This window comes from Argopecten irradians, chromosome 1, assembly GCF_041381155.1.
Source record: "Argopecten irradians isolate NY chromosome 1, Ai_NY, whole genome shotgun sequence".
Lineage (NCBI taxonomy): Eukaryota > Metazoa > Mollusca > Bivalvia > Pectinida > Pectinidae > Argopecten > Argopecten irradians.
This window is the reverse complement of record NC_091134.1, coordinates 37,074,699-37,101,652: the sequence shown is the minus strand read 5'-3', so window position 1 is coordinate 37,101,652 and position 26,954 is coordinate 37,074,699. Positions and strand designations below refer to the sequence as shown.

At 33.7% G+C, this 26,954-nt stretch overlaps 2 protein-coding genes across 3 annotated transcripts; both read left to right on the top strand.

The window, feature by feature from the left end:
- Positions 1–365: 365 nt before the first annotated feature.
- On the top strand, positions 366–10,510 carry LOC138326478 (transcription factor E2F8-like). 2 transcript variants are annotated; one of them, XM_069272582.1, is made up of 12 exons: positions 366–634; positions 2,123–2,744; positions 2,932–3,011; positions 3,299–3,429; positions 3,712–3,859; positions 4,327–4,397; positions 4,609–4,693; positions 5,153–5,296; positions 7,106–7,177; positions 7,424–7,486; positions 7,963–8,127; positions 8,333–10,510. In XM_069272582.1, exons 2-12 carry the CDS (start codon positions 2,131–2,133, stop codon positions 9,529–9,531), a joined length of 2,772 nt encoding a protein of 923 aa, XP_069128683.1. In that variant the 5' UTR covers positions 366–634; positions 2,123–2,130; the 3' UTR covers positions 9,532–10,510. The 2 variants fall into 2 exon arrangements, with proteins under 2 accessions (XP_069128683.1, XP_069128679.1); XM_069272578.1 differs by lacking the exon at positions 366–634 and adding an exon at positions 1,203–1,348.
- An 11,486-nt stretch (positions 10,511–21,996) lies between these two features.
- Positions 21,997–24,011, top strand: LOC138324120 (uncharacterized). The gene is made up of 4 exons (XM_069269231.1): positions 21,997–22,054; positions 22,602–22,669; positions 23,332–23,565; positions 23,889–24,011. The coding sequence occupies exons 1-4, from the start codon at positions 21,997–21,999 to the stop codon at positions 24,009–24,011; spliced, it is 483 nt and encodes a 160-aa protein (XP_069125332.1).
- The last annotated feature ends 2,943 nt before the right edge of the window (positions 24,012–26,954 follow it).

Genomic DNA, 26,954 nt, shown 5'->3' with positions numbered 1-26,954 from the left:
ATTCTGTGTTTACATTTAAAGTTCTATATTTACTGGCGGGATATTCCAACGTAATCAGTTTCACAATTTAAAATTAGCTCAATCGCCTGTCTGAGCCTATATTCGCGGGAAATACGTCATCAAAGTAGTAAAATCAACTCGATGTAAGATCAATAATCGTCATCGATGTCTAGTCTGGACCTGTTGCCTGCGTTGCTATATACTACACAGTTCGTCAGTCAGTTCATGGCTTGGACATGTTTTCAGTCGAGTGACCTTTGACGTTTCGTCTATTTGGCATGTGGGCACGATGATTGGCTTTCAATAACCGCGGGCATAGGGAATTTTGATTTGATTGGCTGCCTTGAAGTAGGCGGGTCTACGGTAACTAAAACGGTAACGTCTCGCGCCAATTTAGTAGTATTCGTAGATGTGTAGTTTCAACGGTAAATATTTCTGGTCGGATGTTACGGGAGAATTGGCTGAACCAAATATTGCAATATTTCACACAATCGTGCACCCCTTAATGCACAAAGTGCTTTCTCAATGTAACCACTGAAGACACCTTCACAGACGAGATAAACACAGGTACAGATAGTACATTGGACTCCAGCCAAGATTCGATGAAGGCGGTTTGACATAACCGGTAGAACACGTAAGTGATAGTACGTTCTTTTATTTTATTTTGTGTGTAGAATTAAGTGCTCGAATAACATAAGGAAAATGGAAACGAATGCGTGACGTTGAATTCGTGGTATTTATTCACATGTTCAAAATTTATTACGAATGATATTGACCTACATGTATTTGAAACCTGTACATGCAGGCACTCGACCCTCATCGGAGTAAATTTATGGTATATACTGTATAACACAACTCGTAACTATAGTCATATTCCAGTTCTAAATGATTGCGAACGTTTCTCGAAAATTAACCACATTTGTGTCGTTTTATTGATAAGAAATGTTACACCCCTTCTGATATTTTTTCCGCGAATATTTAGTTTACATGTTGACCCAGGGTCACAGCCCCGAAACAGTATTGTACATGTTTGTATAAGACAGTGATTGTTAATTATACGTCAATCATAACTTGCATTAAATCAAGATAACTCATAACAAAACAACAACATTTAGTGTTGTTTAATTTCATCAGATGTATCGGTTTTAATTATGATGCGGCATGCAAAAGAAAAATGGCACAATATACATGTTTGGGGCCGACAGCACATGATCACGCGCCAAATTCGAACGCGCAGACATTCGCCGCTATTTTGAACGCTATGACATCAGACACCGAAAACTATTTGTTTTGTTAGATTTTTGTTCATTAATCATTATGGAAAATTGGATATTTACAGATTTTCTTGGTAAGTAGTACATAAATTCGTGTTTTGGGATCCGTTTCGAAAAAGGCAGAGCTAATATTTGGTTGGCGCCTTATTTTCCATGATTTGACAAGTGACATGTCTCGTCACGATTGTGTATGTTGAAACAACTCTTTCCTTTTGGAACCGGTTTAGACGTTTGTTTACTTATATAATATAAATAATTTACTCTTTTTCTTTTGAAAATTCAATAAGTTTTCCTATTTATAATGTCCCTCATTTTGTTTCAATTTGTTTAAACAAAATTATTTCAACAATACGATTAGGGAGCGGCCTTCCAAATTCTATCCGAAACCATTTGCGGATCTCGTCTGATCAGATGATGTTGATGTATTTTATACTACATCGATGTCATTATTACTGCTACGGCAGATTGCAGCTGTATATTCCTAGCCATACATAAGCATAATTAGCTAGCATTGTGCATATAAGGAAGATCGTGTACTAACGTTGACCATGGATTTGTAAACATTCAGTTCCACCTCAATAGATAATTTTACACATTTAAATGGGAGGCCCACTGTAATGCCATCAATGGTCCTTTCACTTTGAGCCTAGGAACATCATTCTAGGCTTTATTCTGATTCTTGAAATAAGTTTTTTTTATTTAAACAAAAATGGAACTTAGTTTAGTAGTTTATACAAAAAATTGGCTGATAATCCACACATACATTTTATCTACATGATTAGATAGACCTAATCATTAAAATATGCAATATTGTGATAATCTAATGTTAATGTATTGTATTTTTGCAGATTTCGACATGAGTGAAATCCAGCTAGCAAGATCATTACTTCCTCCGCAGTTAAAGTTAGAAATTGCTGACGAAGGACTAGAAAATGAAATGGACCAGGAACCTGATAGGATTCCATTCTCAGAATCTACAAATATCCAACAATGTTCTGATTTAGATAGATTAAACAGATTGGTAAAAGACAAAAACAAGGAAAACAAAGATGGCCCAATGCAAGTGTTATCCCCACGATCAAAATTAAAACAGTCATTAATAACCAATATTAAACATGAAGAATCTACCTCCAGTAGGCCTAGTACAGAGCCCACCTCCTGTAAGCCTAATACAGAGCGTTCTGTAACACCAACACCAGAAGAAGATGACATCCAGGCCCCTCTTACACCAACTGCTAATCTCAAGATGCTTTTCAGTGCAATGAGTCCAGAGATTAGAAATAGAGATAAAAGGAAAGAACTCTTTCAGGAAGAGCAATCAGAAACGACAAAGTCAGTGTTAGATCAGGATAAAACTAAGTCGGTGCAAGTTGATGAGGTTGAAATTGAAGATATCACTAATGATTTGGATGGAGATAGTTGGAAACCCGGGTCTAGAAAAGAAAAATCCCTTGGATTATTGTGCCAAAAGTAAGACTTAAAACGTACATCTTAAATAAAACAAATTGGTAAAGCAATCAACATTATTTAATCTGACTCTGATCGTGAGTAACTCATAATTAATCATTGGACTCAATAATTCTTTATTTTTAACCATAGATGAAACCACAAGTAGTTTTTCCTTTTTTAAACAAGATTTTGGTATCTGTAATTTCAGGTTTCTACAGAAATACAAGGAGTATCCAGAGGTACATGAGAGCAGTCTGATATGTCTGGATGAAGTAGCCAAGGATTTAGGTAATTGTAAATCAACATTAATATTAAATTTTAGTATTAAATGAGCTGCAATGCCCTTCGCTATAAATATATGCACCATATACACACACCCTTTAATATTGATTGGTGCAAGTATTTGACAGGATTTAGGTTGTGCTATATGTTCAAGCCAACATATACCCGTTACTTCAACATTTTGCCTGTTGACACATCTTAAAACATCATCATTATTATCACAGATAGCGTCAGTATATCATTACACCCCTTGTAATCTGTTGTTCCTAACTAATGTAATATATATTTTACAGCTGTTGAACGAAGAAGAATCTATGATATTGTTAATGTCTTGGAAAGTGTTGAAATTGTCAGCAGGATTGCAAAGAACAAATATGCTTGGCATGGGAAGACCAATCTCATAAATACTCTTGGAAAATTAAAGGTAGGTCACAACCTTTTGGAGGACAGTCAGTTACATTAATCTTAATGGTTGACGTATGTTGAATAAAATGCCATTTCTGTTTAATGTCCAAAATAATGTGAAAGTGTAATACATGTTATATTACATGTATATATAACAATATTCTTTCCAACAACATCCAAGCTCTAGTAGTGAGCACTGCTACTAGTTAACAAAATTATAGATCATATAATATGGTGTTTGAATTACATTGTAGAGTGATTAAATGACTGCATTATGATTAGAATACGTTCTATTTTTCAGGCATTAGGTGTTGCAGAAGGTTTTGATGAGCAGCTGAAAAATGTGAAAGACTATGAACTGAACCGTGAACTGGAAGAGCAGGTTAACCATGACTCAACCACAAATCAGTCTTGTCGAAAAGGCAATGATACCTTGCCAGCGGGAATAGGTATATTGATTATCACTGTTTAAATATAGAAAATTTGATGTTAAATAAAAACTAGGGATGTAATAAAAGCGATGAAATTAAAATACTCAAAAATTGTAATCTGACATCAGTGTATTCCAAGATAATATTGAGGTCTGAGCTCAATTCCACTATCTAACATTCCATAATTTGAGAAATGTTAGATATTGAAACAGGGCCCTGGTTGCTTTAAATGGTCATGGACTTCAACATTATTTGTAGTAATATGAAAATATTTAAAAGAAAAAAGAAAAAAAAAGAAAAAAAACTACAAAAGGACTGACAAAGATAGGCAAACCAGAGATTTAGTTAGGTACATTTGGGGCCAAAGAAAGGCCCCTTCCCCAAGATAAATTTTTCCCAAATGAAGGAAAACTCTCTAAATTTATGCATATTTCAAGAAAAGTATGAAAACTGAATTTACTAATGATTTACAATTTATTTTGCAGCTTTGATGAGAAAAGACAAATCCCTTGGTATAATGAGCCAAAAATTTCTCATGTTATTTCTGGTTTCTCAGGTGAGTGTTTGTGAAATTTTATGTTTTGAAAAAGGCTGGGTGATTACTTGATTAATATTTTCTGCAATAGCAACAGAAAGCAACACATTTATTAAATTATTTTACAAATCTATGGCATACAAGAAATTTACAAAAGTGTAAGAGAGTTGACACGTATCATTGTATGCATGCCTATCATATAGCTTTGACATTGTTTCTACTTCTTTTTCAGCCAAAAACAGTCAACCTTGATTTAGCAGCAAAGATTTTGATTGGAGATCCAAATGTTGACAGGACAGAAAATTCCAAATTCAAAAGTAAGAAACTTGTTGAATAGTTTGGTCTTGGCAATGATTATATATAGATTATGAATGTCTTAGTACTCTGATGGAGTAGACTATGTTTTGGGAGCTTGTTTGTTATTTAATTCAATTCAGGGCTAAAAAGCTTACAATTTTGCACTGGTATGATAAAGATGGCTTGTTTAGATGAAGAAGAAAAAAATGAAAAGTTATTTTTCAATTATTCTCCATGAAGGGAAGTGAAGCTTAGCTTTGATATAGGTAAGGTTAGAGTAATTTGCACTCTGGGCTTTTTTCAGGGCCCCATTCCCAAAGTATTCCAAAAATAAGCCCTGGAATTGTTGTAAGAACCATAATTCAGCATGTACATAAAAAACTTAAGAAACACAATGTGTTAATAATGATAAATGAGCTCCAACAGTAACTTCAAGAAACCAGATATTTTCAATTTTAACCAAAAAAAATCTGTTACAGCAAAAATCCGACGTCTATACGACATTGCAAACATACTCACAAGCCTAGATCTCATTCGTAAAGTCCATGTCACCGAAATAAGAGGACGCAAACCAGCCTTCAAGTACATCGGCCCAGATGTAGACAACATGAAGGATATTAATGGTCAGTATATAGGTTCCTTCTTAACCCTTAGACTGCTACACGCGACTATATACGCGTTGGTTTAAATGGCCCTCAGTGCTACACGCGTAAAAAGACGTTTTTTGACTCCGAGTTTTCAACCGGCGATCCGATCGTCAAATCTCCCTCCTGTTGCTAAAATTATGACTGAAAACGAAAGTAGAATGCTTCCGATTGGTTCTAGTGTAATTACATTCGATATTCTCGGGATTATACACTAAAAATAACCACAGGTGTGGAGGAATTCGAATGGTATACTGACTCGTCAAAATGGCCGCTCCGATAGATCGAAGTGATGAAGAACGTGTACAACAGTTCTTTGCTAGCGATGTGTCAGAAGTTGAAAGTAAATTTGAAGGGTCAGATACTTTAGATTGGGATCCAATAGAAGGCAAAATTATTTTAATTTCTCCTATAAATAAGTGTGTGCCCGATGCCAACACAGAACATGAGGCAGCCCCCCACGCGGCCGGCTGCCGTGTTGACAGACGACAAGATTGACTTTCACAGGCGAGTTGAAATTAATGCATAACATGAATAAATGTAAGCTAGTTGCTTTTAAAAGCATTTTTGGATGATTACAATATAGAAAATATAGTTGTTCACACAAATTTGTTTATATTATCTACACGAAGTTTACCGTAAATGACCGGCATGTTGAAAGAAAACATGAACGAAAAATGACACTGGGATTACGTTTTACGAGATGCAGGTGTTTCTTTTACGTTGATAACGGCTATGGGTTTTATTCAGATTAATTGATTTACACCACTGTTGGTCAAGTCATGATGCATTTGAAAAACAATTTTTCAGAAATTGTTTAGGATTGTTTGATTCGTTTTCTAGTTATATTGTCTAATTAACTTTCATCTGACTGAAAATGACTTACCTGGACTCACCTGAGCTATAACAATACTTTTAAGGGTAACTTGGTCTAAGATAGAGATAATATGTGGTGCATAATGCAAATGCATACACTATGTGATGATAGACCAGAAATTAAACAGGGAACTAGCTTCTTTCCTTCATGAACAATTATCAAGATTTTGTTTGAATATTAATTAGTTTTTACCTGGATTTTTTCAAAGACTTAATAACAAAATGAAGCCATATGCTTCTTAATACTAAGGTTACTCTATTAAATTGGTTTTATTTCATAATTTTAATTGAGTTTTCTTGTTATTATTTGATACAACCTAATATTTTTACCTTTAGTCACCTGTATTGTTACCTGTATGCTTAACGAGAAGTATATTTGCGGAATAAACAACATCAATATAAACTACAGGCAATAACAAACAATTTTCATATAACTTTTATTCACATAATGCAAATAGTTTTCAAGATATAATCATTTATAATTAAGTTATCATTTCCCTGGATTTTACAAAATTAATGCAGCACTGAGAGCCATTACTATACAAACCATTGCAGCAGCCTAAGGGTTAATTGTGCATCAGTGCCAAATTAAGGATACATTTACTTTGTATCCAATTTCATTTTTGTGGATATTTGATTTAATTATGTTTTTAATAAGAATATGGTTTAGCATAACAACAAATTTTGTCAAACCTGGTCTCATGTCAAATTGTGTTATAAATAGCCATTTTGGTGTAGGAACAAGCAGTCTTTATACAGAGATCACTATTAAAGGCAAGTTTGACAATATGTCAGTAGAAAATATAACTCCAATATGTAGATTGTTTTTTGTCTTTATGGTGTATCATTGTATTATAATATTAAGTAGCGCATGTATGTATAAATTATTTTGATGGTTAATTTTCCTTTCAGTTTGCTACAATGATGGGTATCACCGACCCAGTTCTCGACATTCTTTGCTAGATTGTGTCAAAAATCAGCATGGTGAGTGTTTCAAAATTTTAAAAGACTAGTCAACCTTTTTGTATTTGTAATATTCAATCCTATGCTTCTGATTCTGAGTTGGAATAGATTGTTTTAAAGTCTTACATGGAATCAAAACACAAACTTTCAGGAGCAAATTTTATATTCTTTTCGAGATCATAGTTAGCTAATCTTTTACTTTATGCAGTATTTGGACTGACTAGTATTTTGTCTTTAACTTTGAATACATTTTCAATATTGTTACAGTTGCTGATTTGGTTGGTCGACCTCTTCAACCAAGCTGTACCTCAGCGTCTAGTGCTCCTCTTGGTATGTACATTTACTGATGCAATCACATCAGTAAAATTTGTAAGTAAGCTTTGCTGCTAGAAAACTAATCTGAAGGATGAATTTAGTTGAGTTGACAGTTCACAAGTTGTTTTACATGGTCCACATCTGTCAACTTTGCTGCTATAGCTATAAACTTTCAACGAAGTGATAGAGAGGTCCCTTGTGTAAAATGGATTAAAATCTAACAAGTGAAAGCTAATTGCTGATTGAAGCGAGAATAACAAAATTTGATTTAAAGCTTTTCACCATTCATACACATTGATATATATATATATATAATTGTAATATGTAATACCTATTAAAGCTTAACCTGGGTAAACATTACCCTAGCCATTAACAATGTGATATGCAACAAACGTAGTTCAAAAACAAATATGCAAGCCAAACTGTTAATATAGACTATGTTTTATCATTAATAATGACCAATTGTTATGTTTAGTCATTTGTATTTACAGGTTGCTTTACACCAACACCAAATTCAGAAAATCCAGTAGTCAAGTCATCCTTCAAACGCAATACTTCATTTGAGCAAATCTGTGAGATCGCAGAGAAGGAACGCCACCGTCTATATGCTTCAATGTCACAACCAGCTAGTCCAACCTGTGAACAACTTGTAGATGGTAGGTTTTAGTTCACCTAGAAATTGTCAGAACAACAAATTCCAAGTCTAGTTTTCCATGAAAACGTTAAATGAATATCTATTGTTTCCTTTGTCTTTAGTATTTTCTTCAATCCTTCTGATTTCTGAAAAGTTTGCATTTTGAATGTTTCTGAATATGTGTTTAGGAGTGTCTTTACTAAATTGGCCAAACTCTTTTTTTACAGATTTCCCAAAGAGCCTGAGTCAAGACGATATTCATCAGAAACAGATCAAACCAAAAGGGAAACATTTCATTCTTCAGCAAAAAAATGGCCAGTTTCAGATTGTCAACTCCTGCACTATTGGACCGGTTACTCACAAACTCCCTGTTCAGACAGTTGCCAAGAAAATGGTCAGCATTGCAGTGCCAAAGGAATCTAAAGAAATGCCAAACAAACCAGTGACTGAGACAATTGTTGTAAAAACCTCCCAGCTTAATCAGAGACCGCCGACAATGATCCCCCTGACAAAGGATCAGATTGATGCTGTGCTAAAATCACTAAAAGTGCCAGTTCCTATCAACAAAAATCTAAAGAAACCAGGCGAATTTCAGGAAATTGTAGAATGTTCATCCTCATCATCACTGCATGAAAAACCAAAGGCTATAGTTTGTTCAACAGAAACCATTTTGTGTTCTCTTGACAGTGCTAATAATAACAAGAGGTCTCATAATGGTAGTCCCGATGTTGATTCGTCAAAAAGGATGCGTATGGAGTATCCCACTCCCCCATCAGACAATGAGTCTGCATGTAACCTAGATTCTACCTCCCCAACTCAGCAGTCTCAAAAGAAGCAGAACAGGACAAGTAGTGTTCAACAGATCGCTGTTCAGTTACCAAACCAATCACCAACCATACTCCAGTTTCCTATCGGTCAGTCTTCTGATAAGTGTCCAATCGTTAACACTCCAAAGATTAGCCAGTCAGATCGCACACCAAAGATGCAGATTATCCAGGGTGTACCACTCAGTGCCTCAGGTGTTCAGGGACAACCCATTAACTTTATGGTGCCAATAACATTCAGTCCACCTCTTACTCCCAGCAGTGGCTCTTCTAGTCCAAACTTGTTCTCGTTCCCACCGACTCCATGTACCTTCTCCACCATTGAACAGCTACAAAGCATCTCGACTTCTTCCAAATTGTCTTGTCCTGTTCCTGTTACTAATCCGAGTCTATTGACGCCCACAGAAAGGCCAACAATCCCCACCACGTCATTCATCACACCAACGGAGCGACCGCAGGTTCTGTCCTCAAAGTTCTTCGGTTACACTCCTGGTGGATTCCCAATTGGTAGCCCTTCACTTGTGCCCACCATGACCAAAGAAATCTCAAGTTCCACAGCAAGGAAACTAGATCTCTTAGACATTGCCAGTGTAAACTGTTAATAGTGCATATGAACTTTTAATTGCTTGATTGTGATTATATAAGTTGTGAGTGTCTAAATGATTTTTGCTTGGTGCATGGATTTACAAGCTTGTGTAAATGAATTTGGTTTACTTGTATATTATTTCAGTTGTGTCTGGATTGATTGTTTTATGATTGAATGTATTGTGATTGCCTGCTTTTTATCCAATTTGTTAATTATTTGTGAGTGTACATGTAATGTATAGCTGGGAAATTATTTAAGTGCAGGAATGTTGTCGAGAATGATGAGTTGCACATGTGGATATATATAAATGTATATATAGAAGTGTTATTCAGCTGTGTAAATGGATGACATGGAAGAGATAGCTAGTCTATCTAGAATTTAGAATTTAGGATTGTGAAAACAAGAATATCGGTATGAATTTTTAATTTGTTTTATGTGAAATTTTTTAAATGGCAAGAAATATTCCATGGAGTTGTTCAAGAACAGAAAACAATGCTCAGCTTGTTATTAACATTAGCATTTCTGTGATAACATCCTCACATTTTTAGTTTGTTTTTAGATTCAGCAAGAAATTTTAGTTTCATTCCATAAAGATTTTAAAATTCATCTAGATCTCTTAATAACCATTTTTATCGATTCATTATTTTTCATCATTGTCATCACTTCTCCTTGGTTTCATTTCCTTGTTAATATCTGAATTTCTTGTTACGTTCAATCGATGTTATAAATATTCATCTGCTCATTTTAATTAGTGCCCTTTTATATTTATATTTCACCAAAATCTATATTATCATTATTTTCACATCATTTGCATGATCCAAGATATGGTATTAAATTATTTTAAAGTATTTTACAAATTAATTCTGTAAGTCATTACAATTCAGAATTGTTAAGTTTTAAATATTTAGTTTTTTTTATCAATGACATTTGTGCCTAATATCAATTATAATTTAAAACATGCACAGATGATTTTGTACATATACTATTATCTGTACAGGAAAATGTACCTAATATAATAAACTATTTAATAATATCTTAAAACATCTTTGAACTTTTTATTTCAAACTTTATAAATGTGCTCAATCTTGTGAAGAAGCATGCACTAGTTTGTAGTCGCTCTGAGAGTCTAGACTTGACAATCAACTACTGAACTACTCTGCAACTTGGCTAGTCAGTAAATTTTAGCCTATGTTTCCACAATCAAATCATGTTACGTTTGTTCAGTTGAGATTTATTTTTATTTACATCCTATTATATAACCAGTGTCATCTAAGGAGGCAGAAATGGCCGGAGATATTTACACCATGTGAATTGTGTGCTTGCAATCCACAGGTGGAAGGCTAAAAGTGGTAGTAACACATTTAACCACTCTTGTCATTGTGGCATCATGTTTAGTTTCTAAAAAAGTTCATTTTGAAACTATTCGACATTTGGAAATAAATCGACTGAAGTAATGAATGTTCAACAACTAGTGCACCCTCAGAAATCCAGTGTCTAAACTCCACAACACTGTTTACAGAATAGGCTGATACACGTGGGTAACTGACGATGCAGTCATGGCCAGTGAGGAGAAAATTTAATGATGGATCTGGGTCCGGTTGTTCATAATTATATAGGCAATCAGCTTAATCTCTTGATAAGTGAAATTTTCATTTCTCATTTGCTGCAGAACTTGTAATTATATAATCGCTAAAATAAATAAGTAGGTAAAGAATAGAACTCATGAGAATCTTGTAAAAATTATGATTACAAGAAAATATTTCATCTTGATTTGAAAATTGTTGTTAATCTGTGATTAAGCTAATAACGCTTTGAACAACCGGACCCAGACTATTAACAAGAATGGGCTCTTGTTGTACTCCAAAATGCCCAAATCCATCTTTTTTTTTTTACAGAAGTCATTTTAAATCTTTAGTACACCTTTGGTCCAAGTATGTATGTTTTCTTATTTTGAAGCTTGGTTCCCGTATTAGCCATCCGATATATGCATAAAATAACTTAGAAACAATAGAGCCAATCTTTAACAAACTTAATGCTGAAAAATTTAACAATAAAGCAAATGTGACCATTTTGTCGTGATAGGCCAATCATGACAAAATAGTTACATTTAGCTAATTTAAGCATGTTCATGCGGGTTACCATAGCAACTGCAGTTCCCAATGATATCAATGATATACAAGACTGGGGTTGGAAGTGTAGGTGAAACAAGTTGATGCTGGATATCGTCATGGTTATACGGGAATCATTATACTTCTCATCAGAAGCGAAACCTTCAACACAAGTGTCACCATTGAGGCTGTATAGTCTCAGAAGTCCTTTAGAATTTGGAGTGGAAATGTTGTTATGGCAAACACAATGAAGCAAGGTTTGAGAAGTGGTGTTTTGAAGATAGATTATCTAGATTCGATGCATGGACACGATATGTACTGCCACGCTCTGATTGGGATTGTTACCGTGGTGACGGTTGTCAATTTAATTTGGAAACGGTTGTTGTTATGCGATAGTGTTGCTCAAAAGACAATGATTCAAAACCAAAACATGAGAGCCGATTGGGTTATTGCTATGGAGATGGGCTGGGAGATAGAGTGTTGTCATAGAAACGACGTGAAGTCAGACTTAGTGGGAATGTCACAATGATTCTTAGGATTTCTTGCATGATTACACGTGTGTGTGGCAGAGACAAAAAAAACTAATATTCAAACAAAGAATTGAAAAACTGAGACGCATTGGTTACTAGTACACATATTTTTAGTTAGTTCACCTTCAGATATTTTCCAGAATTTTACCGTTTTCTTTCTTTCCATTTTTTTTTATACTTATTCAATACTAGCGCATCGCAATTTTAAGTTGCATTTTGGTGCCATTTCTGATTTGCTCTGTAAAATGGACACCATGTAAAGCATATCTAAGCAGAGGGACAGCATATGGATTTCAAGTTAAACAGACAGACCATTCTGGCTGTACTTGACATATTAGGCAATTTATTTATTATGAAGATACCGAATTCTTTTCATTTGTTTTCATTATTGATGCACTTTTCCCCAAAATTAGATAATCGAGATATGAAGATTAATTGAATACATGTATACCCAAACATTTTTTTAAAGATGCTTCTCCGCCGACAGAGCATAAATGATATTCATCATTTTAACAATAGTTGGTGTTTAATAGTGTAAATATATGTCTAATTAACACAAAAAAAAATAACATAAAACAGTTTATTTTGCCTTTGGTGCATGCGCAATCAGTACTTCATTCCAAATAGGATATAGTGCCACGGAAATTTTTCGGGTTACAATTAATTATTTCTTATATTTTTACCTTGAAATAAAATTAGAAGCTCAAACTTTTCAATGGTGGTAATGGTGTAAAGTAAGTAACTTCTGTAACTGAAGAAAAATACTAAATCGTCTGTTCCTGTCTTTGATAGTGAAAAAATGCCATTCGTCAGCGGTGGATCATCTTTAATCAACCTTTATTAATATTGAAAACGGTAATTGACTATAATTATACATGTAAAACCTTAAGATAAATATGCGACGTACATCTTTTACTTAAAGAAAAATAACAAATATGCAAACATTTGTTAACATGTTGTATCTGTTCGCACTATGCATGTAATACAATTCAATTAAAGACTTCAAAGAAATTATTTCCATGATGAAAGGTACCTATACCAAAGAACTAATTGGACTGATTTAGAGTTGTTTTAACGTTAGTTTCATACACTTGACGATAAACACTTTTAAATTAACTTACGTTCTCTAATGTTAATTTTAACTTAATTATACCAACTACTGTACTGTTTTTGTGTTCGACTACAGACAATATCACACCTCTCGACAGGTAGAGCTTAGGTGTTAACTCTCACGGGTAGAACTCCGTATCAATGTGCCCAGATCAAAAGAAAATCATGTCCTTTAGACACTAAGTGTTAATTTACAATACAGAAGTATTTTGAACTGTCCTCTAATCAAAGAACTATCGATAACCGACCCCATTAATACCGTAATATTTACAGAACGGATTATCACGTGGTCTTTCATCCCGCGCGAGGCGGCATTCTTTGAGTGATATAGCTTATCAGATGTCGTCATTACGTTTGTAAACAACTGTCAAATTGCGCGGATCACTCTGTGACCATAAGCTACATTTGTATACACGATTACATCATTGGCGGTGATTAATTTTGGCGGGAAATTATATGTGTAATTTAATTTGGCGGGAATAAATTATTCCATCTGCAACTCTGCAGCTGGGTTTTGTTATATGGACTCCGGCATCTTTGTTAGTTCAAAGAGAATTAATGAAATTACAGTATGAATACAATTATACCCTGACGATCAAATATTATAGATAATGAATCCAGAACACCAGTATTTCAAATAAAGTACAGAAACGATGTAAACAATTCTCTTTCTTTATCAAAACCATGGACAAATATTTGGTAGTAGGTACATTTCTAAAATTAACAAAGTTCAGTACCGGAGGTATATTAATGAGGAAAAACGGTATAAAGCTAGTATATTAATAATCCGAAATAAAAGGCCAAAATAAATAAATTCAAAGTAAAATCAAAATCATTTCTATGGAATATATATCCAGCCACTATAGGGCCTTCTTCAGTCCGAAATAACACTAACACAACGTGTTTGTCTACATGTTTGTTTACATCTATTGTGTGTAGGTACGAAATGTCTCGGCCCGTTTGATGTATACGGCGGGTTATTTCGACCCAACATGCTATGTGCACTAAATCAACCCCAGTACCGGAGGTATATTGTTTTCAGGATACTTGGATATTTATGCATTCTACAACAAACACGAAACGAACAGCAATTTATTGTTGAAACGATAAGACTTTGTGTAGATTACATATCCTGAGAGAATCACAAATCTCCCATAGATAATCAAAAAGTATGTGTACAAAACATGTATGTCAGCGCTGTACATTTTATCAGAAACTGTCATAGATAATCTATATCCATGTCAGCTGCTTTGATTAAGGAATAGCATCTTTTTTTAAACCATAAGGTTTTGTCAAGGTTTTATAAGTGATAAAATTGCTTATTAATCCTTGGATTTTGTTTAATTTATACATATCATAAGATGTTTACATGTGTGAACTCGTGTATTCGTCATTAACTTTCAGTGACCTCTGATCTTATATTGTACTCCAACCATCATAGAATCCTTGGATGCTATTAAAAATAATAATAAAAATAATTTATGATCACTTCTATTTTTACAATGATTACACTCTTTTTACATTTACTATGTATGTGCATCAAATTCAATTGAATCTAATATCGAGACTATCTACTAATTTATCTATATAAGGCATTTTAGAATATTTTAATGATAATCGATTTCCCCTCAATCAAATCGATTGTATGTGCCCTAGAGGAATCCCTTGTGCTGTGGTCAAGGTTTTACGTCACAGCTCCGTAATGACCTTTCTTGTACACACCCATTTCAGGACAATGACAATGTCAGCTGGTGGCTATGGTCAACGTGTGTCCAGCCTGTCCTCGTCATCTGCAAATGATTGATGTCACGCACGAGAGGATGGCGGAAAAATTAACCCGGTGTCGTCTGCTTTGATCTGACAATGTCACCTATTAAAATGGCGGGAATTTCTTTATGGTATCGGGTACCGTACGGTCGACAACCCCCGGGGTAGCTAACGGTCGTTACGCAATAGGAACAGTGTCACGAGGGCAGGTAATTATGAACCATTGGAGGTGTGCTTTTATAGCAGGTTCAAGGACAATTATGTCAACAAACAGATTGTGATTCGCGTGTCAAAAAGGCATGAAAAACTCGTAAAAATATAAATGTCGCGAGTTTTTAACATTAAGGTGTCAGAAGCTTTCACAGTAAAATAACCCTAATTGCAATTTAAATGGTTTATTGTGTATGTTTAACATTTAGGTGAGACAAACTCACGTCTGAAAACTTAGAGACAAAAGAACTTGCAATCGGTACTCAATTTGAGAAAGAACAAAGTTTCACAGAATGACGTTTATTATTCGTTACGAAAAACACATTCATATATTAGTTTGACTATATTATCAGACTGGTAATCATTTCAATATAAAGTATATTTTTTTGCATTGATATTAATAATTTCAAAATTATTTACTTGTAAGTTGGTAGGAGTCAGGTAATGGGACGTTTTATCGCCATTCCTGTTTCCTATTTTCCTTAATGATTTTGGTTTAATTAGTTTAAAGCTTCCTATTATAACAACCAGGGTCATTAATGATATTGAGATTTTAGACAAAATACTCCCTTAGCCCATTTAAAATAAAAAAGTTTCGGTTGAATTAGGATTAAGCAATTTTTATATCGGACTTTTCCAAAAGTTTACAAAAAAATAAATATATAAACAAAAAAAACGTTTGATAGATAATAACAAAATACAATGCGCTGTAAGACATCGAAGCTCGAAGTAAATGCGAAGAAAACTATAGTATTTTCTAAGTATTTTCAAGTTCGACGGTATCCTGAATTTAAATTCAAGGACCAAATATCGATAGGAGGTAGAAGATGGCACAATGTTTGCAAAAACAACAACAAAAAAGTTTTGATGCGGACATTTATACGGCGTTCTCGATTATCACGATTATCATAGCAATACCAATCATAGAGTTTTGAAGAAACTTGTCGGCGGACTTATCAAAAATCGTTTGTTGATTTTAGAAAAGCTTTTGATTCAGTTTTGAGACTCGGTTTATGGCAAAAAGTTCAAAGAAGCAATATAACAAGGAAAATGTTTAAAGCAATTATTAATCTATATGAAAATACAAAATCCTGTGTCAAAAATGGAAATGATGTATCTGATATGTTTACTTACAACGTCGGTGTAAAGCAAGGAGAAAATTTGTCACCCTTCTTATTTGCTATTTTTCTTAATGATATTGAAACTTTTTTTGAAGAGCATGGTGTCAACTGTTTGAAGAATGTAAAAGATTTAGGTAATACTATTGGAATGTATATTAAACTATTTGTAATTCTTTATGCAGATGATACAGTTATAATGGCTGAATCAGCTAACGATCTACAGTCAGCCTTAAATAAATTTGAAATTTATTGTGAAAATTGGAAACTTGAAGTAAACACAAATAAGACAAAAATTGTTATTTTTTCAAAGAGGAAGTCTCGAACTCATTTCACATTATTTAACAAAGAGATTGAAATTGTAGATTCGTTTTCTTATCTAGGAATATTGGTGAATTACAATGGGAGTTTTCATAAAACGAAATTGAAACTGTTGGAACAGTCAAGAAAAGCTATGTTTGCTGTTTACAAGAAAATAAGAAACATCCCTCTTCCTCTCCAGTTAAAAGTATATGATTCCCTTGTTTTACCAATATTGATGTACTCAGTAGAAGTATGGGGTCACGAAAATATTACAGCTATTGAAAAGCTTCATTTACAGTTTTGTAAACGTATACTCGGCGTTAGGAAAAGTACGTGTAATTACATGGTATATGGTGAATTAGGGAGATTCCCTCACTATATAGAGGTTAAAAACAGAATTATTATGTTCTGGCATAAATTGATTACTACTGATAATCTTTCAAGTAATATATATAAGTTGATGTTAAACTTGCAAACAAATAATATCATGGAATTCAAATGGATGCAAAATGTTAAAAATATTTTTGAAGAAACTGGTTTGAATTATATATGGGACTTCCAGAATGTATGTACATATAATAGAGAATATTTGAAATCTATCGTAAAACAAAGATTACAAGATCAATTTGTACAAAAATGGTTTAATGATATAGAGAATTCATCAAGAGGTCGTACTTATTCTATTTTTAAAAGCAATTTTGAATTTGAAAAGTATCTTGTGAAACTAAAGCCAATAGATAGACAAATCATCATAAAATTCAGAACCTCGAACATGCACTTACCTATAGAAACTGGAAGATGGACTGGGACCCCTGAAGTAAATAGAACTTGTAATCTATGTTTTACTGATATTGGAAACGAATATCATTATTTGTTTCAATGCAGTAATGAAATGGTGAAACGTTTACGAGAAATGTATATACCAAGTTACTATTATAGAAACCATAGTGTTATCAAAATGAAAGGCCTGTTTACTATATGTAACATTACTGTTCTGACAAATACATGTAAGTTTTTGAAGAAAATTGAAAAACTTTTGATTGAGCATGTACATCACTAATACATATTGTAATGCACTGTTGCGCTATGGGCCCAATATACTTGTATGTTTATATTATGTATAGTGACCTCCTGTTACATACTTGTATGTCTGAGAGTGAAATAAAATCTGTTAATCTGTTAGAAAACTTCTGGCATATCTGATTATATTGAAATTCAAAGAGGAATGCGACTGGAAATATTGAAATCGAAGACCATATCAAACACATATTCTATACGTAGGAAGCATGCCTACATATTATGTCTATCTTCATAAGATTGTATTGTCGCTGAAACAGGAATTCGTATCATAGCTCGTCCTTTTACGGTGGCTGGGAGCGGACATGAAATAAATAGAATTATTGCGTGGGAACGAAATATTATTGCGTGGGAACAAATATTATTGACAACGAAATATTGCGTTCGAACGCGATAATTTTATTTATGTCACGTCTGCTACCGTATTCTATACAACTATTTATTATGTAGAGTACGTTTTTTTTATCGTTTTTATCCAGCCCCACGAAAATCTATATGTCTATAGGCACTAGAATATAAACATATAGCTGTAAACATATAGCTAACCTTTTCCCTTGTCAAATAACAAACTGGCTGCTGACTGTTTATCACACTATTCTAATGTTTCTGCCATGTTGCATCTAGGAACTTAACATGCATACTTTCTCATACCGATTGGTATCCCAGTCACATAGTAAGGGTAATGATGCGAAGGAAAATGAAAAAAATACATGCAAGATCGATTTTTATCGAGTCAGAGGATAATTTTTCAAGCCGCTATCGACGGTGTAAGGCCAAGGTGATGCTATCATTTTTCACTTTTACCAACATTAAAACAGTTACTGAGGACAGGTTTGGTATTATTTATTTAATTCACAGTGTTACATTTAAAGTAGTCCAAACAAAATCGGTCGTAAGATCTAAAGGGCAATATGTCTATAACAGATCAAAGTTTATTTTTAACGAAGCTTGATTGGTAGATTATGTACATAGTTAAAATAATGTATAAGCAGAGAGAGAGGCATATATTCACTAATTACACAGTTAAATAGTGGATCTTAGGTTCCGAAGAAATTATATCGTTAGTATAAGCTTACTTCCCGTCGACAGAATACAGATAACTTATGGAGAATTTTACGGAGAATGAAACATAATCTACCATAAGGATGTTTATTGTAACAGTGTAACAGTCTAAAAGACATAATTATTTCCAACTTGAATATCATTGTTATACCATAGCGGTGTTTTTAAGATAGAATCCTGTGTAACATTTCTCAGAAACATAGAGTTATTCATTCTGACCCAGGCTTTAAAAACATCTTTCCAAAACTTATTTTTGCATGAGGAGGCACAGACACAAATGAATTCTTTGCCACAATTTTGTAATTTATTGAAGTCTATAGTAGTATTCAGAAGCAGGTTCCATTTACTAGAAGACTGAAATATTCTTCTTACCCAGCCTAATTTTTAGTGAATCAATAAAAGAACGTACATCAATCATTTTTAACCCACCTTCTGTGTAATTTTGAATAATAAAACTTTTTTTATTTTATGTGGTTTGTTATTCCACAGGAAATCATATAATAGAGAGTTCAATTTGTTAATAAATTTCTCAGGAGGATTAGGCAAAGTAATGAACAGGTAGTTAAGCTGTGAAATTAATAAAGATTTTTATTATGTTAATTCTACCAAGTGGTGTCAAATTTCTCCTGCTCCATACATTTAAAAGTGATTTTAGTTTCACAATCTTTTTATCAAAATTCATCTTGGGGATTTCATTTAAATCTACACAAAATTCTATTCCTAGAAAGCTAAATTTATCCTTTCCCCAAATCAGATTCAGTTCTGGCAAGAAGGTTTCTTGACTATATTTGCAACTACCTATCCAAATAACTTGTGTCTTACTCGTATTAATAGAAAGCCCTGAAATTCTGGCAAAGTGGTTCAATTCAACAATAGATTCCCTTAAAGATCTTTCTGAACCGTCTAATATTAAACCGGTATCATCAGCATATTGTACATTTAAAATATTTACATTTTGAAGTTCAATCCATTTGATATTTTTATTATTTCTTATTCCTAACAGCTAAAAATTTTCCCACACACAGAAACTAGAAAGGACGGTATGGGGCGATTGGATCCCCTTTGTCGGATCAACCACGACTGAAATGCAGAGTGTGGTATGACATAATACCACCCTGATATTATTGAAACTGAAAACAACAATTTTCATGCAACAAGTTTTGACCCATTTTCTTATACTCTAATTCAAACATCAAAATTAATTCCTAACTAACTATTATCAATAAACACTCCCATGAACACAGAATCAAATTGCTTTTCTCGAAATCAAATCAAAAGTTAACAATATCCATACGAATGGTTTAAGATTCATCTGGCATATCTGCATGTAACATCATATACTGCTGTACGAATTTTTCACTACTACAACAGATTGTACAGCCATGACAAAAAACCCTGTCTGATCTTCATTAATAAGTTTTCCTAGAACCGATTTTATTCTTTGTGAAATTATACCAGAAGCAATTTTATATGTAATGTTTAAAAGAGAAATGGGTCTCCAATTTTTGAGGAAGTGACGTGGTTTATCTCCCTTGGGGATACATGTAATTACACCTTGTCTCTGAGTAATAGATAGCTGACCAATTGAAAAACTGTGGTTAATTGAGCGAACAACAAAATCCCCTATATAACTCCAAAATACCTTAAAAAATTCTGCTGTAAAACCATCTGCACCTGGACTCTTATTGTTTTTCATATTTTTCAAAACGAAACCTGCTTCTTTAAAAGATATTTTACCTTCAAGATTGTTTGATTCATTCTCACTCAACTTAGGGACATCATAATCTTCAAGAAATAAATCTAAATTAATATTATCAACATCTCTGTTTCTGTACAATTCCTCATAAATAAACGAACTCATTCAGTATCTCTTCCTGATTAGTAATGACCTTGTCTTCTTTCTGTATTTTACGAATGAATTTTGAAGTATACTTTCCTATTTTCTAAATTTAAAAAAATATTGCTGTTGGTTTTCCCCCCTCCTCAAACCACTTTGCTCTTGATCGTATCATGTGCTACCCTTTATCTTTTTCATACGAATGGATTCTAACTGCTGTTTTCTTTTCATTTATCTCGGTCTAGGTCAGTGATCAGTACAGTCTTCTAATGATTCTATTGATTTTTTAAGATTTTCTTCATTGAGATTCTGTTGTCTTTTCCTAAATGATGCAATATGAAATAGACATTTTCCTCTTAACTCCATCAATACAAGTTTCTAAAAATAACTGATCATTTATTAAAACATTGGATATTTCACTATTGGGGATGTTAGATATGGAATTAAAAACAATATACAGGGAGACAATATTGCAACTTGATCTGAGCCTTAATAGTTTGTTTAATGGTATCGAGATACTCAGATTCATTCAGTAGAGAATTATTAAATTTCCAAAAGCCTCTTCCCCTTTTAAATTCATTAATTTCAAGGATATGATTACGGCAGAGTGATCCGATCTATAACTAGGTTCGATACTCGACTTGTGTATACTAGATAGAAGTGATTCTGAAATCAAGAAAAAATCTAATCTGGCCTGTTTTAATTGGATTTAACTCTACGCCATGTATATCTTTTATTTATCGGGGTGATGTTCTCTGTAAATATCAACCAGGCTATGATTTCAATTAATTCTAGAACTTTTTTCCCTTGAAGCAGCATTATTAATATTTCGATAGTTATTATCGTAGTCCATTTCAGGATTAAGAACTAAGTTAAAATCGCCACAAATTATTACATTCTCATTACTAAAATTTTCTATTGCTTCTGAGACTATGGCATAAAAAATTGGATTATCTCGGTTAGGACCGTAAAGTGAAATAAGGGTAAACTTGGAGCCCTCAATAAGTAAATCAAGTGCTAGAAAATTACCGTTTAAATCTTTTTTTTTTGGGCACTTTGCATTCAAAATTATTATTTAAAAGAATTGCTATGCCACGTGAGTTTGAAGTATACGAACTAAAGTAGCATTCGTAACCCCACTCATTTCTAATAGTATTTTCCTCATCTGTTGTGAAATGAGTATCCTGTAAACAAAATATACTATATTTTTTGTCCCGTAGATAAGAGAAAACATCTTTCCTTTTTGCCCTATCCCTGAGACCCTGACAATTTGCCGAAAGTATAAAAATATTGTTCATGTGAAATCTAAAGTTCGACTAAGCTTACATATTGTAGTAGTTGTGGGACCTAGAGGAACGAATGGAAAGAGAATGGGAAAAGGAGGAAAGAAAGCTAGAAAACATAAAAACATCAACAAGTAGGTCAGACAATTTTTGACCACTACTCAACATTCACCTGTCTATCAAGTCGCTACACCTGGATTGGCTTGTGTTTTTTGGTTATGAACAAGTGTAACCAGTATGATTTTTACCATTTTTTATCAAGAGTATACTTAAACACATGTAAAACCTAAACATCTGAATGGTGGTCTATGGACATTGAGGTACATACAGGTATAATATTACATGGAATTATATTTATAAACTAACTAATTCTCGGATCACTGTGTGTTTTACTGTACGTAGCATTATTTTTTAGCAAGAAAATTAAAAAAAGGATTATTAAATGAAAACTTGAAAATTATGACGATGGTTTTTTTACATTCTTTCCTTAGTTCTCTACTCTGCGTAACCAGTCTACTACAGTCACAGTCTAACAGAGAGTTACCTCCCTTGTTATACTGCTAGATGGCGCAGCGAATAAGTTTAGGTGGCGCTAAGATACGAATGACTCCATAGCAACAACATATTGTCTGCCGCGAAGTACCGCCAGATAACTAAGCTCAGCTAAAACATGAATTTAAGGTAGGTCGAAGAAGAAAATACCATGCCCGCCATATGGTGGAAGATTAGTCGGTAACAAGGCTGTAAAGGTAAGTTGTGATATTTCAAATTTATTTCGTTCTCGGGCTAAGATGCAAGATGGAATGGAGGTTGGAAGGAGGGCTGGGGGGTGGACGTTAGAATGGTAGAATTGACTTTTAGTTTCAATGAAAAAGTTTTGTCTTTCTCATTTCTAGATTAAATAGATTTTAATTAATCCCGTACCGCTTTTGAAAGACAGGCATACGTCTACTATGGTCTGTATAACATTTACAGGCAAGGAAGGAGAGGGCTCCGATGTAGGCCCCTTATACACCTAGATAATGGTGTATATGAACAGATTTTAAGAGAAACTGATCAACAAGAGATTCTCTCAAATCTTGGTATTGGAATGGACAAGTCTCTACCTAACAACCTGAACCAATATATCATTAAACAAGTATGTATAGGTCAAGGGATTTCTTAATTTCATACTAGCATTGAAAACGGAATTTTTGACAAGTTATACAATATAAATATATAAACGAATCTTTCGGGGAAAAAAGAATGCAGATCAGTTTTTTAAAAAAAGTTGCCTCATAGTTTCATAACAAATATTCTTTTTTATAAATGCTAATATGTATGAACTGGTCTATAAGTATTGAATTCTGAATTAAAGTAATATATTCAAATATTTCACAATACATTGTAGAACATATTTTTGGCCTTACAGATAAGACCAGACAGCACTTCTGCTGCAACACAAGTTAAACAGTCCACAACAGAATTTGAAACCCAAACATACAGCACTGGATTGAATCAACAGGATATGGCCTCACAGGCAGTTCAGGACACGATGAACACAAGTGTTCAGGCAGTTCAGGACATAATGAGCTCAAGTGTTCAAGCAGTTCAGGATACAATGGACACAGGTGTTCAAGCAGTTTTGGACAAATACCAGCGCATGGTATGTGAGAAGATACTTAATGCCATAATGCAACAGTTGACATTTTTTTCTCCAAAATCTTGTTTTTCAAATATTTTAGTTTTACAATTTTTCAACTGTTACTTTGTATTTTCTTGATTCTGCTTTTATTCGAAGTTGAACCAAGGGCCCCTTTCACTAATTTGAACCAGGAGCCCCTTTCACCAATTTGAATCAAGGGCCCATTTCGCCAATGAACACTATATTTATATATACTATCTAAATTCCTTTCTTTTCTAAATGAATACTGCTTCAGCTAGAATATAAAAAAGTATCAACTACACTTTTACGTATATCATTTGCAGTTTCACTTCAATGAAAGCGGTCGCATTGAAGGAGAACTTGATGGTGAACAGTTTATCATGGGCGAAGTGGAATCGAACATCATTCTAAAGATGATGAAGAATCGTATGACAACAAAGAGGTAAATTATAACAAAGTTCTGCTAAAACAATTTTCGAATGAACACCGGTATCGTTGAAGGACTTGTATGATATTGTTCATGTCTTTTGAGGAAGAGATTACAGACAGATGAGATATGATACATATTTTTTTTTTTGTATTTCCTTTCTTTTTCATGTAGAGTTGTCTCCCCTTGTGAAAGCTCATTTATCTCCCCTGTGATTTAACTTATCTCCCTTTGTAATCAAAATTGTCTCCCCTTGTACGCAAGGATTGATAATAATGTTTTAAGAATGTGAGAAGACCAAGTTAAATATGAAAGAATTAATTTCCCAACCAATGCTGATGTTGAGTAACAATCAAGTATGTACTCACAGCAGCAGATTTAAACTCTTCAAGAAATAGTCCCCCCACACCAGGCTGACTGATATGACACAGCATACTGTATAAGTAGTTTTTTCCTGCTAAGAAATGACAACATTTATTTGTGCTAATGAAACAGATATATAAATAAAAATAATAATTAGGTTTCTACTCATGTATTAAACATCATTTCCAATCAGGAAAAAACCGTGTCATGTATTAAACATTTCCTGTATTTATAAAAAGCAGGGTATTAAAATGTGTCATCATTCAATGATTGAGAAGAAAACACTAGTCCGCCTACATAAATAAATACTATCTAGAATTACAATCAACTTATTTTGTCACACTCTGGAAAATAATTCTGCCATAAAGGGATTTCTTTTATCTCCTTTATCTATGTAGATACTTACCTGGGTATAATTATGTAGATGTACGGGATGAAAAAAACCAACAACGCTCAAGTTTCTGACACCACATTTGTTTAAATGCTGAATGTTCTTCAGTATAAGATAGATTTGATTGAGAAATAATTTTATCAGATTTGAGATATCAACGGCTTGACAAAAATATCACGACAGAATATCTACGTCTTAAAGTGCTGAAATGACAGCCCGCCAGGTCAGGTTCGGTGTTTGTCTCAACTGTTGGTATTTTACATGGAGGCGTGAATCAGAATGGTAAGCCAACTAGACCGATACTATTTCTATTGTAGTAAATGCTACATTGTCTCCGTAAGTGATGATTTAGGTTGATCAGGTCTCACCTATTGTTCAGAGTTGTTTGATTGTCAAACAGTATGGCTATCATTGAAGATATTTTATATCTACTACCAAAGGAATGGTTAAGGCCAACAAAATAATACCATCCTGTTTTTGCAAGTCATATGTCCCAAATTGTAAAAAAGGAAGAAAAAGTCAGTTTAAAATCATTATTATGTGAAATAATTAAAAAAGAGCTATTTTTATGACGTACATTTCAAGTTTAATTTTCAAAAAATAAATGTTTGAAATAAAGCTTGCCAATGTTTATTTTGCGATTTATCTGATTGGCGGTATATAGAGTCCGACATTATCATTTCCTTATAGTACAGTCTATTTATGTGTGATATAGAAGTTACATATTACCTCCCACCCGTTCTAGTCTAAATGTAGACCACATGGAATTATCAAACTTAATTGTTCCAATCACGGAATCATGCCCCTTTATCAATGGACAAAGATCATTGCTGAAGCTCATCCGTATTTAAAACCTGCCGTTATCAATCGTTTTTGTCCATTTGTGTTAAACACATGCCTATCTGAGAATTACTTCAATAAATAAGCTTTATCAGACAAAGTTTTAACTTTAGCTGACCTCGGAGATTTTAAAAAATTTCGAATGAACACCGGTATCGTGTAAGGACTTGTATGATATTGTTCATGTCTTTTGAGGAAGAGATTACAGACAGATGAGATATGATACATATTTTTTTTTGTATTTCCTTTCTTTTTCATGTAGAGTTGTCTCCCCTTGTGAAAGCTCATTTATCTCCCCTTGTGATTTAACTTATCTCCCTTTGTAATCAAAATTGTCTCCCCTTGTACGCAAGGATTGATAATAATGTTTTAAGAATGTGAGAAGACCAAGTTAAATATGAAAGAATTAATTTCCCAACCAATGCTGATGTTGAGTAACAATCAAGTATGTACTCACAGCAGCAGATTTAAACTCTTGAAGAAATAGTCCCCCCACACCAGCTGACTGATATGACACAGCATACTGTATAAGTAGTTTTTTCCTGCTAAGAAATGACAACATTTATTTGTGCTAATGAAACAGATATATAAATAAAAATAATTAGGTTCTACTCATGTATTAAACATTTCCCAATCAGGAAAAAAACCGTGTCATGTATTAAACATTTCCTGTATTTATAAAAAGCAGGGTATTAAAATGTGTCATCAATGATTGAGAAGAAAACACTAGTCCGCCTACATAAATTAATACTATCTAGAATTACAATCAACTTATTTTGTCACACTCTGGAAAACAATTCTGCCATAAAGGGATTTCTTTTATCTCCTTTATCTATGTAGATACTTACCTGGGTATAATTATGTAGATGTAATGTAAACTAATCAACACCGATCTGGTGTCTGTCACGATAGGTACAGGTGAGGATAAACCTGACTGGGTCGATAATCAGTGACCAGGTAACAACATAGGTAGAGCCCATGTATAGAGTTTGGTGGGTCCTTGGTTCAAACCTTAGATTTTTAGGTCATCTGACCCGAAGGGTCAGGATGACCTATTGTCATCATGCACCGTCCGTCGTCGTGCGCCGTGCGCCGTGCATAAACTTTTCATTCAAACAACTTCTTCTTAATAACGAAAGGCCAATGGTACTGATATTTGGCCTGTAGCATGTTTGGATGAAGGGCTACCAAGTTTGTTCAAATGAATGACCTTGACCTTCATTCAAGGTCACAGAGGTCAAAAAGGCTAAAATCTTGAAACAACTTCTTTTCAAGAACCAGAAGGCCCAGATTACCCATATTGGGCCTGCAGCATGCTGGGATGAAGGGCTACCAGTTTTGTTCAAATGAATGACCTTGACCTTCATT

Coding starts and splice junctions, on each gene's coding strand:
- LOC138324120 (XM_069269231.1), top strand. CDS start 21,997: ATGGAAAGAGAATGGGAAAAGGAGGAAAGAAAGCTAGAAAACATAAAA. Junction 22,055..22,601: donor AAACATAAAAACATCAACAA/GTAGGTCAGACA, acceptor CATGAATTTAAG/GTAGGTCGAAGAAGAAAATA. Junction 23,566..23,888: donor TGGACAAATACCAGCGCATG/GTATGTGAGAAG, acceptor TATCATTTGCAG/TTTCACTTCAATGAAAGCGG.
- LOC138326478 (XM_069272578.1), top strand. CDS start 1,318: ATGGAAAATTGGATATTTACAGATTTTCTTG. Junction 5,297..7,105: donor CAACATGAAGGATATTAATG/GTCAGTATATAG, acceptor TTTTCCTTTCAG/TTTGCTACAATGATGGGTAT. Junction 8,128..8,332: donor CTGTGAACAACTTGTAGATG/GTAGGTTTTAGT, acceptor CTTTTTTTACAG/ATTTCCCAAAGAGCCTGAGT.